The sequence below is a fragment of the Syngnathus floridae genome, chromosome 13, assembly GCF_059516105.1.
Source record: "Syngnathus floridae isolate MCC-2025c chromosome 13, RoL_Sflo_1.0, whole genome shotgun sequence".
Classification (NCBI taxonomy): Eukaryota; Metazoa; Chordata; class Actinopteri; order Syngnathiformes; family Syngnathidae; genus Syngnathus; species Syngnathus floridae.
The window spans coordinates 8,796,218-8,809,241 of record NC_142425.1 but is presented as its reverse complement, the minus strand read 5'-3'; the positions used below and the strand labels follow the sequence as shown (position 1 = coordinate 8,809,241).

General features: G+C 41.5%; 1 protein-coding gene across 5 annotated transcripts in view; it reads left to right on the top strand.

Moving 5' to 3' along the window:
• LOC148388516 (cytosolic carboxypeptidase 6-like) overlaps positions 1-13,024 on the top strand; it is a 167,370-nt gene that overhangs the window by 78,349 nt on the left and 75,997 nt on the right. For all 5 annotated transcript variants that reach the window (XM_088393479.1, XM_088393475.1, XM_088393476.1 and 2 more), the window contains one exon: positions 9,424-9,640. In XM_088393479.1, the coding sequence (XP_088249605.1) occupies positions 9,424-9,640 (217 nt within the window). The remainder of the gene's footprint in view (positions 1-9,423; positions 9,641-13,024) is intronic.

Genomic DNA, 13,024 nt, shown 5'->3' with positions numbered 1-13,024 from the left:
ATTTTCCTTTGGTGTCTTTGTGTTACCTCTACTAAAGAAAAGAATTATAGATGTATGATCATAGGCATGGAATCTGAAATTGTTTGTGTTCTCCAAACAAGGAAGAGTGTGCTTGCATCAAGATGTTAAGTTGTCACTTCTAGTTTACTGTAAAATTTGCACATAAAGCAAAAGTGAATTCAACTTATATGTTGAAACACCTAAAATAGTCAACAAAATCACACTGTAGTATATTGTTAATTCACATATATTAAATTCACATTTATTTATTTTTTTATTTTATTTATTTACTTACCTACCTACATTGACACAGTAACATTTATTTATTTATATTTATTTACTTACCTACCTACTCACTCAGTCACTTACTCACTTACTTACTTATTTTCTGGGGTGGACGCAAATCAATTTCCATTCTTGTCTTAGTTGATGTCCTGTGGGAAAAATTCTTTGTATGAACAACCATTTAAGGTTCTTTTTTTTTTTTTTATGGGATGCATAAAATATCATATAGTTGCTGCCAGCCTGAAATGGTGTACACAATCCTTTAGGCCACACTATAATTTCCTTCCAAACACACGACACTTTATCGCATGGAACGATAAAATATAAGTACCATATGACATGGTCTGCTTTTTATAATTCTTTTCTGTATTTATGTTTGACACAACAGGCAGCTGTGTTTTTCAGTTGAAATGATTGGCTCTCTTTTCTTCTGGTTTTTTTTCCCCAGATTTTTTTTTTTTTTTTTAAGAGTGCCATAAGCCTTTAAGGGCACTGCGGCTCTGGCTGTTGCTGCCACAGGCTCTTTTCTGTAATAGCCTGTAATTCCTTCTGTCTAGTGTAATCACCAACATGGCTTGACGCACGTACACACACATCCACACACACATGCGACATATGCGCACACACACACGCACAGAGAAAGTAAATCGCAAACCAAGTGAAAACCAATGGAACATTTTGGACAGCTAAGTCAGACAGCACTCTTCACCTCCATGTGGTTATTACACAGAATGAGGACGAAAATGTTTTGGAAGAAAGATGTTCATTCCCTCTAGGAGACTTTCAAAAACTTTCCCAAGACAAGTTACAATGAAGTAATTTAAGGGGAGACAGAAAACTGGATTTTTAAGAAAAAAATATAGGCATTTTTTGAAATGTTTTGCATATAATAAAAATGTGGAAAAGTCAGAAAATTAATACATTTCTTTATTGAAAACTGCCACATTAAATTCTCCATTTTGGGAAAAAGCTAAAATAATATAAATAATAAAATTTAAATCAAAATTAATCATGTTTTTGGGGGGGATAAAAAATTATATTTTGGTGGAAAGAACATCACAAAAATAAACAGTGTAAATATATGATTATTTCCAGTAATCATTTGTGATAAAGAGGAGAAAGTTTTTAAACCTTCAGTAAGCAAAAATCAAAATATGGAATGGAATAGACACCAAGCCAGGTTCTAGTCTGTCTTTGCCTTTGTATAGATCCATGTGACCCTGAACAGAATAAGAAAAGGCATTAAAAAAAAAAAAAAAAAATGGATAATGGGGTGAGCGACCTCCCAGAATTTGGCGCTGGATACTTGGAAAGTACTTCACAGTGACCTTTTCTTTCTTTGTGAGTTTCTTTTCTATTTTGTTTACAAGTCAAACAGAGGGAGTATTGATCAGTTCCAGTGGCCTTTTGGATTGCCACAGAACATCCCATCCTCTCTTTGTTCTTGTCCCTGATTGTCCTGTTGCACACTGAAAGATAGTGCTCGTGCTACCACCAAGTGCATGTGTGTGTTTGTCTGATTGTGTGTGAGGAGCCCACGTGCCGATGCCCGACTAACCCCTCGGTGGCCGAAGAAGTTAATTGGCAGCATGTGGCCGTCTGAGAGGCCAAGTACTCGTCCATTCCATCCTTCTCCTTCCGTCCCCACCCTTGTGTGACACCACCCCTGGCACTCACGGTGACACCGGTTTGTGTATACTGTACGTGTGTATGACTGATCTACCGGGGGTATAGAAGTCGACAGGGCAGCAAGGACCCCAGCTGCTGCTATTGTACCAAGGGAAATGTGCAGCGACAGGCTAGCATATTTGTGCCAAGACAAGCAGGAGCCTCGGGAGGGGGGGGTCGGGGTAGAGAGTGATGAGGGAGGTGAACTTGGCAGCAGAGAAATAGAGAACGTGCCAGTCAGTGATATTGTGGCTAATAGTCTGGGTGTGATCATGACGCTACAAGTGACCATCTCGGTAGCATGTTGGTATGACCCGACTGATCTCATACTAAAATCCTGAGGAGTGATTTGGAAAAATATTTGATAGAATATTCATTCCATAGGAAATAATGGCAATCCAGGGTCAAACTGTTGCCATCATAAAAACGTCAACAATTTTACAGCAACGGTGGGGGACTTGAGTCACATGACTTGACTTGAGTCAGATTCGAATCAGCAATTTCGAGGCTTGTGACGTATCTTTATCTTATCTTATTAAATACTGGCCTTGACTTGACTTCATTCCATTTACATTTGAAAATGTGATTTTTAAGATAGTGTGCCTTTTGTTTTTTTAAAACAAAATTGTCTTGTGACAATCTACAATATGGTACGCTAAAGTATTTTACAGAATTAACTAAGGTAAAACTTGACACGTTATTAATCAAAATAATTATCTAGACCTAGACTAAACACACCTGCCTCATAATTTTCTCAGAGAACTCTGACTTCCTCCCACATTGCCAAAACATGCATGTTAAGGTAATTTAAGACTTGTTCATTGAATTAAATGTGAGTATGATTGGTTGTTTGTCCGAATGGACCCTGCCATTGACCGACGACCGGTTCAGGTTGCGTCCCGCCTCCCCTCGAGTCGCCAGCACACCTGCAACCCTAATGAGCACATGACACGCCATCCATTTCAATAGAATGAACAAGTCAGACTCACTTAATATGAATCGTTCAAAAAAATCTTATCTTCCATTCAAGTGAGCAAATATATAAATTTAAAGAGTTGAATAAATTAAAAAAATAAATTTAAAAGTAAACAACTCGACGAAGGATTACAACTCCCCGTTGGCTTTTGAATTTCTTATAAACATCAACAACAGAAGCAGGTGAGCTCATCTCTGTTAGGAATTTCGGTGCCATCAGAGCGTGTCGCATGTCGCAAAGCCTGCCTGAGAGAATGACCTCATCTCACACACACACACACACACAAACAGAAGTACTTCTGCGCTCAGGAGGATAAACCATTTGGATTCAGAATCTGACATCAGCCGTCTGACTCACTTTGGGAGTCACTCACGGTGAGGTCATGAACGCATCTCTCCTCCACTCATGTTTAGCGGGGACGATATTACTCGATAGACTTGAAAGAGTTGCTTGTACCTCAACTGTCAATGCGAACACACTCCTCAGGTAGAAAGAACCTGGCGTTGTGTATGTTGCATCCTGTTTTTAGTCCCTACTGTCTTGAGACATCCTTTTTTTATAACGCTGTCTTCATTGGCGCCAGGCTGTCTGTTGGACCCGCCGTTACACACGCACGCACGCACGCCCCTGCGCACACGCAGCGATAATGCGGTGGGAGTATAATGTTGCACCCAGGGAAATGCTGCATCATACAATTAATGGACGGACGCTTTCTGTTGTTTACCGCAGGGGCTTAACGCTCATCGCTTTATTACATAGGAGCGTCTATTCGATATTCTTTCCGTGACTACATGTGTGTGTTTAATGTGTACCCGCACACCTCCGTCCACCCCCCCCCATTATTTCAAATGAATGTGCACCTGCCTCGTTGCCCACGGGGGACCGGTGGCGCCACAGTGGCGAGGGCACAGTGATCATCTGCTTACTGCTAATTGCCACAGAGGCCCACAACACACAGAGGAGCTCGTAGTTTATGTCAGGCCCAAATGACTAGCTTCAATCCATCAGCCAAGAATACAGTCTGACAATGTAATTGGATATGTGTGTTACGAGCTGGACACTGACCAGGGGTGTGACGCGAATGTAAAAATGACGATAAAGCGAAATTCGCCAGTTTCCGAAATGACCTGAGAATTTTGTTTTGTTTTTGCAAAACCTTTTCGGAACTGTCGTCATGTGTCAGCATTAGAAATGTAATGCAAAGTGATATATAAGATGCAACATGAATGCAGGCCCCCTTCTGGTACATATAGGTACTGTCACACTTTCCCATTTGAGAAATTAGTCCGATTCAGCCTGTTAGCTCACGCTCACTTCAAAATGATTTTATCATATAGTGTTTTGCAATGTTGACTGAATGACAAAAATGAATTTACGTAATGTAATAACTTCAAAACTGTAACATGTAAGTTTAAAACTGTCTCCAAATAGAAGCATACGTTCAATAAATTAAAGGATAGAAAATGTGCGCAACAGTTTGACAGTTATGACTGCAACATCTAACTCCATAACGCCCCCACCAAAGTCTTTTTCAGATGATTTATTCCATGGAATAACTTTTTTTCTTTCCTTCAATCTGACATAAAACTAGAAAATACTCGAGGGGGAAAAACAACATGACGAAATGAGTCACCAGAGAAGATGAATTTCCAAGCACAAGGGCAAACAAAACAGATCATACGAGGATAAACAGCCACGCTTATGTACTCGGTATTTAACATACAGCGGCATCCCAACAAACTAGCATCCTCCCCTGAGTGTTTTATTTAGATGAAAATCGGAGATTTATGACACCTCTCACTGTTTTATGGAAATCCCTGCTCATTTAATGTCTGCTGCATATATTCCCGACTCAGATGCAACTTAGTGGGTGTGATACGACGGCAGCCAACAAGACTTCAAATTTTCACTGTTGACGTTGCCGCCTTCGGGATTTGTCGAACAAATTCATTAACTAATTGAGTCGGCCATGATCAATATTAGCGCAAACACTGCACGTTTGGCATCAAGCAAACTTTCTGTGGCTCTCCATTCTGAAACATGTCTGATATTTATTTCTGTCACATAGTAGACAAATATACCGTCCTGCCACGTAACGTACACTAGCCAAATCTCGTTGCTTGCTAACAGCTAAATGCTAATTTGCATATAAAAAGAAGACTGACGCCTCGAGAATTGATACGCCGTCATGGCTACACTACACACACATGAATAAATATACACATGTGCGAGATTACCGGGAAGTTGTTTCGTAGGTGACACACAAAACAAGGACGTGGGCCCACGTTTGACAACAATAAGCCAAGCTAACATCTGTCCTCGTTTCCGTTTGCCAAGAAACATTGGCCCGTCGGTTATAGATGGAGTTGCGTCGGGGGAATAAAGAAATGTGTCATTGGGTGTGAAATGTTTGCCAAACTGACTATTTGCCTCAAATGAGCTGCTGGGGATCTGCAGGACAGCTGCACAAGCTTATTTGAAAACGGGTAACCTTCCTAACTGTTGACGGGATAAACGTTTGACAAGCTCGATGAGACAACAGCGAGGCGGACAATATAAAAGAAGTGTATGCACGTGTGTGTGTGTGTGTGTCCTATTTTAGTCCCGGTTGCCTTTGTCTGTTAGAGTGCTCGGAGAAGCTCTGACTGATGTGTCCTCTACGCTTGATTGATTCTGAAATATAGACAAGGTGCCGCATGTGTGAAAGCTACCAATTTATAAGCCTTCATCTTCAAACTTCAAGACGTCTGCCCACACCGTCAATACGGGAGCTGAAGTTCCGAGCTAAGGATGGTGACGCCTCGCTAAAGGCCAACTGTGTCAAATCCTCTGCAGTTTACGTTGTCTTATTACATTCACCAAGCAGAAAAGCATGAGGGATTATTTTCACCCATGATGGGTGGTTAGTTTGTGTGATAGCAGGATCATGCCAAAACTACACCGCCAATTTTTCTGAAACTTGGAGTCATGGCAAGAAACTGTTTAAGTATGTTTGAAAATAATCATGAAATTATCAAAGTCAATAATCATAGAGAACGCATATTCAGCTTCAACAAAATAGCTGCGCTAGCAATAGCAAGCTAGCCTTAGCAAAGTTAGCAAACAAACCAACGTTAGCCTCAGTTACTAATTTGGTAGCATGACTTTTTTCAAAACTGAATTTTCGCTCTGGTTTTTTTTAGTTTCATTTATTGGTAAAAAAAAAAAAAAAGAGCAACGTTCTTTTATTTTCAAGAGTTAGATATTCCGCCATAGTTTTAGCAAAGCTCCCGTAGCCTCAAGGTCAGCGTGAGGTGTGCCAGAAAGTACACAGCAAATGATTTATTTATGTATTTTTATTTCTTTACTTATTTATATATTTCAAAATCAATCTCACTGTCGTTTTTTGTTGCACATCCGAATAAGGATGCGCTCAGAGGAATTATTATTATTAATGGAACTGTCAACCACCACTGCCACAGAATGCAAATGGTTTTGCTAGCACAGCAGGACTTCATGTCACTTTATGGAACTGCTGGTGGCAAAGAATAATTCATTATTATCATATTTTGAGGTGTTATGTGTTTTTTTTTTTTTAAATATTCCACAAAATGGATGTTTCCTTCTCACCAAGTCGGGAGACTCCCATGTAGCCACAGTAAGGTTGACTGCAATTTCATGTTACTTTGTTGAGTTGACAGCACCTCACATCTCATCCATCCCTTTGTGGTACTTTTTTTTTTCATAACCTCCCCTGAGACTTGACAGAGCATCTCTATATCCATCATTTTCTACAGCACTTGTTTTCTATTTCAGCTTACTTTTACCAAGAGGACCCCATTTATGACTTTTTTTTTATCAGGGCTCTTTTCTCCTATCTTCTTAGCTTAGCTGATCTCTACCTTCTGCCTTTTACATTTATGTCTGCTTTGGTCTACTATTTACTATTTTCCTTGTTTTGTTTCCACTGGAAGTTAACTCATCTCATGACCTTGACTAGCTCACATTAGTGTGTTACTTTGTGTTTTGTTGTTTGTGTAATCACTGAATTGTAAAATCACGTGTGAGCGTCTTATCATCTGGAGGGAAAGTGTCTCTATGTTTTTTTTCTTTGCCTTCATCCCACATTGTGATAATTCTGTTTGGGAGCCACGGCACTGTACCACGTCTAGAGATGGGCAGGGGAGAAGGTACCATTTAGATAAAACAAATTGCCAGCTGCCAGGAAGGAACAGCCACTGCTTAGATTAAACCTGAGGGACTGTGTGTGTTTTCCTCAAGCTTTTTTTTTTTTCTTCCCATTTGTGTTTGTGCCCGTGGTTATTTAAAGCTGGTGCAGCTCCTCATGTTGTTCAAGCAGGCCTTACGGGCAACCACTCTCCAAATGAAGTCAAAGAGCATTTTTCCCCGGCCTATAACTATAATGCCATGACAAGCCGCAGTAATTAAAATCAATAGTCAGGACTTTTTCAGTCTTCGGCAAGGTCACACGGCATCGCATTGAGCGGAAGAAGTCGAATATGAGAGTAATTCCTTGTATAAGCTAAGAGATGTGTAAAGAAATGGCTTTTGATCACATTTAACCGAACATGGCCCGTGGGGGAGGCTGAGATCTCCGTCCGCTTTTGGAAGTTTTTCAAAATGCGTTGACTTTGTAGGATTCTTAAGAAAACAGGTACAAAATCAGATTCATTTTCCTCCAAACTGATTTTAAAATAAAAGAAAGTAGCACTTATGACATAACTATATTTTTGGGGTATTTGATTGAAATTTGCTACTATTTATTGTCTGCAAAAAATAGTCACTCAGTGCTACGCAAATCCGTTCTCCTCTCTATTTTGCCACCATCCCTTTTTTCGAATATACCCGTTATTAGTTTGTTTATGTGCAGTTCTGTCAAATGTAACAAAGGCTACCAAAATAACTGATGTGCCGTCGGGGTATCGGGTGCAGGAACTGAGTATGATACCAAAAGCCTAGACACACGGCAGTCCGTTGATTGTTCAACAGAAAATGGTCACTGCCTCTGACAGTCGGAGCGGGATTAGAAGACTAAGCAGGGGCAACCTGAGCCCAACTCTAAAGGTGGCTTTTATCTGTCGCCTATTCTGATACATTATGTGCTTGAACAAACACATCAAACTGTCTTTCCTCCCCTGCCTCCTTCCTCTGGGCTGTGAGTCAGACAGGAGAGGTTCAGAGATTTAGCGCTGAGCAGTCTGTCCTGCGTGTTGATTGTCAGGCCCCCCGTTCCTATCACAAACCCGATAGCATCTTCATCTCATCTTGTGCCAGAAATGCTCGCTCACTACAGGCGGCCCTCCGTCCCACAGCCGCTATACACGCAGCTAAACCCGCTTCCCGCATATCAACGGTGGATCTGCCATCTCCCCACTCTTTTATCTTCTCCTTATCTCCTCATACCACCTTTCTTCCTGATCCAAACACCCCAAACCCATCAATCAGTCATCTTGGTCCTCCTTTATCCTCTTCTCTCCTAGCGAGACTTTTTGCGGCGGAACCGTCCCCCACCCCCACCCCCACCCCATGCGTGGACTTTTTACCGTCAGAACCCTCAGAAAGTGACAGCGCTGCAGATATTTGGAGGAAAGCGGTAAAAATGACAAGGTGGGAAGGGACGCAGTCACGTGCATCGCCTGCTACACCCTTTGCGAGTGGGAAATGGAGAGAGAGGAAGATGTTCGATGGATGAAGGGTGTGAACACAAAACATGTCGCGTAAGCAGAGAAGTTGTGCGCACTGCAGTGATACCAACCCGCCCCACATTGATTCTGCAGCCGTCCACTTTATTTGGCCTATAGGTGACACGTCGTGCATCTCGCAGTTCCGGAAGGTCGTCACGAAGGAGAATACGATTCTCGGAAAATGAGGTGCGGTCTCTTGCTGGAACATGGCAGCAGGTTGTGAGGTTTGACCAGTTTTGGAATGGACCGGCTGTTCGGGAATGTTCTAAAATTCCTGATGGCCACCACGCCCCTACCAACTGGCTAAAATGAAAAACTGGTGCTCTTATCAGGGAAGGTTTTAAGGAGAAAAAAAAAAAAACTTAAAAAGTTACTTCAATTTGTTTTGTAAATGCTGTAATAGTTTTATGACAAATCCCCAAATGATTTTAAATCAATTTTTACAGAAATCCAATGACCGGGAGGTGGACCAGCATCCGAATTTATCCAAGCCAGACTGGCCAATTTCCATTGTTTCTTCCATCATTATCGAGCAATTCATAAAAGTCAAGTTAATCTTCTGCCACATCTGTAATTGAACAAATTCTGTCACGCAGATGAAAATGTGATCGAGTGATAAAAATCAAACTGTGCCTTTGAATGTCATCACACATGCGGATAATCCGAAGGCCGACTGCTGATGGCATTTATGATATAACCTTTTTTTATAATCATCCCTTTGTTGATGTTGCTTTTCATGTATTTTTTTAAAATACAGTTAAGAACAGCTCCTTTATTAAAATTTCAATTTTTTTTTCTTGACTTTTTCAGGCAGAGGCTTCCAGCCAAAAATGTCTACTACTACCGCTGCCCGGACCACCGGCGCAATTATGTCATGTCGTTTGCCTTCTGCTTCGATCGAGAGGACGACGTTTACCAATTTGCCTACTGCTACCCTTACACCTACTCCAGATTGCAGCACTACCTCGCCAACCTGGAGCGCAGGAACCTTCCCTACCTGCGGAGGGAGCAGCTGGGACTCAGCGTGGTGAGTCGACAAGTGAAGGAATTAAGTGTTTGTGGTGTTTATCGCATGCTAGCGCTGCAGCAGGGAGGTCAACGTTTGGGTGGAGTGTGTCTGTGTGTGTGTGCATGTGTGTGCGCTGGGAGTTAAAAGAGCCAGATTGGTAGTTTGGGTGCGCTCGGCGGTCATAACGTCAGCCTCTCATGTTATCATTACCAATGTTGCTCGCTAGGTTATAAGCCCCCAGTCGTGTGTTTGTGCACGAGTGTGTGTGTGCGACTGGATGTGTCATGCATAGAGCTCTCACCTCTGCAGAAGCGAGTGTATCATGTGTGTCGCCTCCAGTCTCGTCTGCTCTTATCAAATAATTGTAGGAGAAAAACTCATTAGAAATGCTTGAGAGATTACGACTTTTGCTTGTGTCCTGCTAACATTTGTCAAGGAAAGCTTCACGGGGAGGGTTATGAAAGTACGTCCATTGTAAGGTGCACCTGACCATAAAATTGAGATAAGGCTGTGGAAATTTTGAAATCATAACATGGAGATGGTTAATGATGATGGTATAGTTCACGCTTATTTGATAGAGAGACCTGGAAAAATGTGGGTAGGTTAATACCACAGACTAAAAATAGATGTGGAGAACTTAGAGACCTGGAAAAATGTGGGTAGGTTAATACCACAGACTAAAAATAGATGTGGAGAAGTTTTTCCCGTCATTTGGGTTAGACAATTGAAAAGAATAAACACAGAATTTGTCTGAATTATCAGAGGAAAATCAATGGGTTTGCCACTAATTAAAACATTTTAAATCTTTTTTTTTTTTTATAACACAAAGGCTCCCTCCACTTCCTGTTTGAAAGCCATGTCGTTTGTCTGAGTGAGACAGAGGGTGAGAGAAGAAGGACAGACACGCTTGGTTTGGCTCAGTATTAGTATTCATAGTCATAGAGAGCTTTTATGGCCGTATTTTTCTCTTTATGTTCTCCGGGCCTGGGTGGCAGACAGCCCAGCCCGGCCCCCTCATATCTCTTTCTGTCTACTCTGTCGCTTTTTACCCCTCCACCAGCAGCAGCAGCAGTCCTCCCGTCTTTTCCCGGACCCCCCCGATTGCTCTCCCTATCGAATGCAACACTCACAACAGGTCGGGATGAGGGAAGCTTTCTAGTGACATCAAACTGTAAAAAGACACGTTTTTATTTCGTTTGCAGGGACGCGTTCACCTTCTAATGGCTGCACTTATCTTGCGAGGATGCAAATAAGAGCCAGGGCCATTTGTGGCGACATTCTTCTTGGCTACTGACTCATTTGTTTCCTTGTAATGTATTCCTATGAAGCAAATCTGCTCGAATAGTGTTGTTTATATACCTGCTGCTCTCGATCCGTCTCATAAGGCAGGTACTTTTATATTGTCAAGCTGAATAATGTGTTTTGGAACATATCCCCCGAAAAGACTTCAGTGAGGTTGTTAATTGAGAGATTGAGAAAAGCTTGGGATGAATCCAAAGGGCAAAGCAGCAGCAGCATTTGAATACAATTTTCAAGTCAGTCTGGCAATTATTGATTGGCTTTCACTTTCTCCCCATTTTTATCTTTCCAATTGAGACAACAAAGGCCATTCCTATAACGAGACACACAAGAATTTGGCAAGTCGGGATGAACTTGCCCAATCTTTGATGAATTTTCTTCACATGAACCCAGCAACAAAAACGCTGATTGATTGTAGCGTCGAAGCTTTATGACCCAGTAAAGCCTGAACGTTCATATACAGATATAACGCGACATCTCCGCCAACCCCGCAGTAAAATTCAGACTGCGACAGTCGGCCATGAACATTCCGATGAGACTTCTATTGTGGGTGGAAATGTTTAATTGCCGCATGACTATAAGGGACGGCTTTGAACTCCACTTGCCGCTTGAATCATCTTCCTGTCACAATAGTCCATCAAATCTTTCAGGGATAATGAGTCTACGTTGAAAGAGTTGGCATTGATATTTTTTTTTAAGAAATATCGCCATTAATATCAAATTGCGGACACTACTTGACTGCAACCAGCAGAGGCGCTATTGAGTCAGGTAATTTGCTGTCTAAAGATAGCAACGTGTCAATAGCTAGGGAAAGCTATATGCTAATGCTAGTACAACCCCTTAGGGCAGCAGTATTCTGAGTTTGGAAAAATCTGAATTTTTTTCCCATCTCTTGAAAAAAATATAATTGATGATTACGGTCTAAAGATAACGTGTCATTAGCTAGTGGAAGCTATGACAACCCCTTAGGGCAGCAGTATTCTGAGTTTGGAAAATTCTGAATATTTTCTCATCCCTTTAAAAATTTAATTAATTTTAAAAAATTGTCAAATGGCCTCTCTGTACAATTCAAATATTTTGTGAGCACAACATGGTGTCAACCAATCCACTGTTGTAACTATCACTGCATGTTGAAACACTTACACCAACTTGCACACACCAGACATAAAGATAAAACATTGAAGCAGGTTCATATACTCTCAGGGGATTTTTTTTCTCTCTTCCTCTGCACCTCTGGTCCCCATCTCTCTCAGCATTCCCTTTTGTAGATCGCCCTGACAATATCTGAGCCACCCTCTTTCCTCCCCTGAGGCGCTGACGTCTACAGAAGCACACATCGGACCTGTTCAAATACGGACAAAAAACACTAAAAGGATGCTGCCGTTTTATTCAAAGTATTTTCTTATCTCTAGACAGAAACTGAAGGCACTTTGTTTGGCCCCCTTGCCAGTAGACTTTTTTTTTTTTTATTAGCTCCTGTAAAAAGTGGCCGCCTGGGCGCTCCAAGCAGCCTCTGCTGCCTGATGGGAAGGGAAGGGCAGGGCTGTGATGCTATTAGTCACCTCTGACACGGTGAAGACTTTACCTATAGACCTGATGGAAAGGGAGTGTAGATGAGAGACCTCCGGGTGGGGGAGGTCGAGCCACACTCTTAAGGTTGTGTGATCTGAAATCCACATGCAAGCCAAGTAAAAACATGCATGGATGTCATATTTTCCCTTCGGAGTTTTACTCGAGGTCACTGATGGTCGAGTGGTCCACTTTCCGGACTGACTTTTAGTTCCCACTCAGTCGCAGTGTGAATATAAGTGTGAATACTATTCTGACACTATGGGCTTGATTTACTATGGTTTGCTTGTGCAAAAATGGGTAAAAAAAAAAAATGTGATTGCTCTCAGAAGCAGATGTGAAAGCTGATTGCTCTACCAAGCGAGCAGTTCATTTTCAACGGTCCAGTAGTACTGTATATACAAATAGATTAATTTAGCATGCACAATGTGATTTTTGCAGTGGCTGAGACAAATTACAATGGCTGATTATGCCAGGGGAAGAAAAAAAATAAAAATTTTGAAATGCTATGAACAAAAAGGTATTGCGCCATAT